Below are 1,467 nucleotides of genomic sequence, written 5' to 3'. Positions count from 1 at the left end.
GCCCACCTCCGAGCAAGAGCGTCAAGAACTCCATCAAAGCTACTAAAACTAGAGCTAACCACATCAACAACGACCCCAAACTTCTCCGCCCCCTTTGCAGTCACCGGTCCATGAGCCGCCACCACCATATCCGGCCATCTCTCTCTCAATGCGCCCCAAGTCCACCCCAACACCTTCAAACCTTTCACCAGGCCCTCCACCTCTGCCGTGCTGGTAAACACAATGGCATCCAAATCTCCATACTTCCCCCGCATTAATTCATCCACGCATCCTAACCCCGCCCACCTTGTCTCGTAAGCAGAAACCCTAACTGGAGCCCAGCCGCGGGCCTCCAACCCTTTCAAAAAGTCCGGCACAACCGATGGCTCCTCCAAATCAATCACATCTGGCACGGGGCAAAGAGCCCTACGGCCAAACCCCTCCCCAATAGCCTCCACGAGGCCCGAAGGCGAAGCGACCTCAGGAGTCAGCACACGAATCCGATTAGGGTTTCGACAGAGCTTGTGGATTAGTCCAATCTCGTCCAGGAGATCGACGTCGCGACCTAGTGCTGAAACAATGAAGGGCTCGTCCGAGTCGACGAGGGGCGTTGGAGCATCCGCTAGGGCTAGGTCGACGGCGGTGATGCCGGTGCGGGAGGTGAAGAGGAGGGAGGAGAAGCGATCGAGGGATTCGGGGGAGAAAAAGCGGCGAAGGGCTGCGATGGTGCGCGGTGTGGGTTCGACGGCGACGGTTGGGATGGGGACGGGTGTGGCAGCGCGGAGATGGAGTAGGCGGGCAAGTCTGGTCGCATAAACCGGAGGAGTAGTGAAGGCGACTCTACAGCCCGTGAGGGGGGTTTGGACAGCGACGACGGGGAGTATGGGCAGCGGCGAGAGCATTGCTGCCGTTGATGGTATCATCGTGGAATTGCTTGATAATTTTTCGTGGTGGCGAGAGAGGCGGAGGGTAACCGCCGGTGTGAGGCGGAGGGCAACAGTTGCAAAGTTCCATAATATAGAAGAGTATAGGGGTCTTTGCAACAGAATCTCTGATTAGGCTGGTGGACAAAGTTATACTCTTCTATATTAATTTGGTTGTTGTTATTGAGCTTTGAGTGAGAACTGCCTGTTGGCCATAACTTTAAATCTCATGAAATTTAGCATTTCATGTTGAAAGAAAGTTATGAAATGAAGTGACTCGCCAAGGTCCAATCTCAGGTTCAATAGAGGTTGATAATTCTTGAACAGTTCACATAATTTGAAGTCAACAAATGAAATAATACTTAATGGGGGAATGCGGGAGAATCACCATAATGAGGTAAAGAGAAGTCTGCACTTCGTTACTTCAATGATGTTTACCCAGAGAAACTGTAGACTCATAGAGATCTTTGTGGTCAGTTGGGTCCAATCTTTCTTTATAATATCCATAGTGAGAGATACATCATCAAAAATCGCTTTGATCAGACATGAATCTTGAAACATATTA

General features: G+C 51.1%; 1 protein-coding gene across 1 annotated transcript; it reads right to left on the bottom strand.

The window, feature by feature from the left end:
- Nucleotides 1-6: 6 nt before the first annotated feature.
- Nucleotides 7-1,016, bottom strand: LOC110099025 (the record flags this gene model as incomplete). The annotated part of the gene is made up of 1 exon (XM_020826040.2): nt 7-1,016. A coding segment is annotated over exon 1 (896 nt), but the record flags the coding sequence as incomplete, so codon positions are not given.
- Between the last annotated feature and the right edge of the window lie 451 nt (nt 1,017-1,467).

This window comes from Dendrobium catenatum, unplaced genomic scaffold, assembly GCF_001605985.2.
Source record: "Dendrobium catenatum unplaced genomic scaffold, ASM160598v2 original_scaffold_172344, whole genome shotgun sequence".
NCBI classification, from domain to species: Eukaryota; Viridiplantae; Streptophyta; class Magnoliopsida; order Asparagales; family Orchidaceae; genus Dendrobium; species Dendrobium catenatum.
This window is presented reverse-complemented; position numbering and strand designations above follow the sequence as displayed.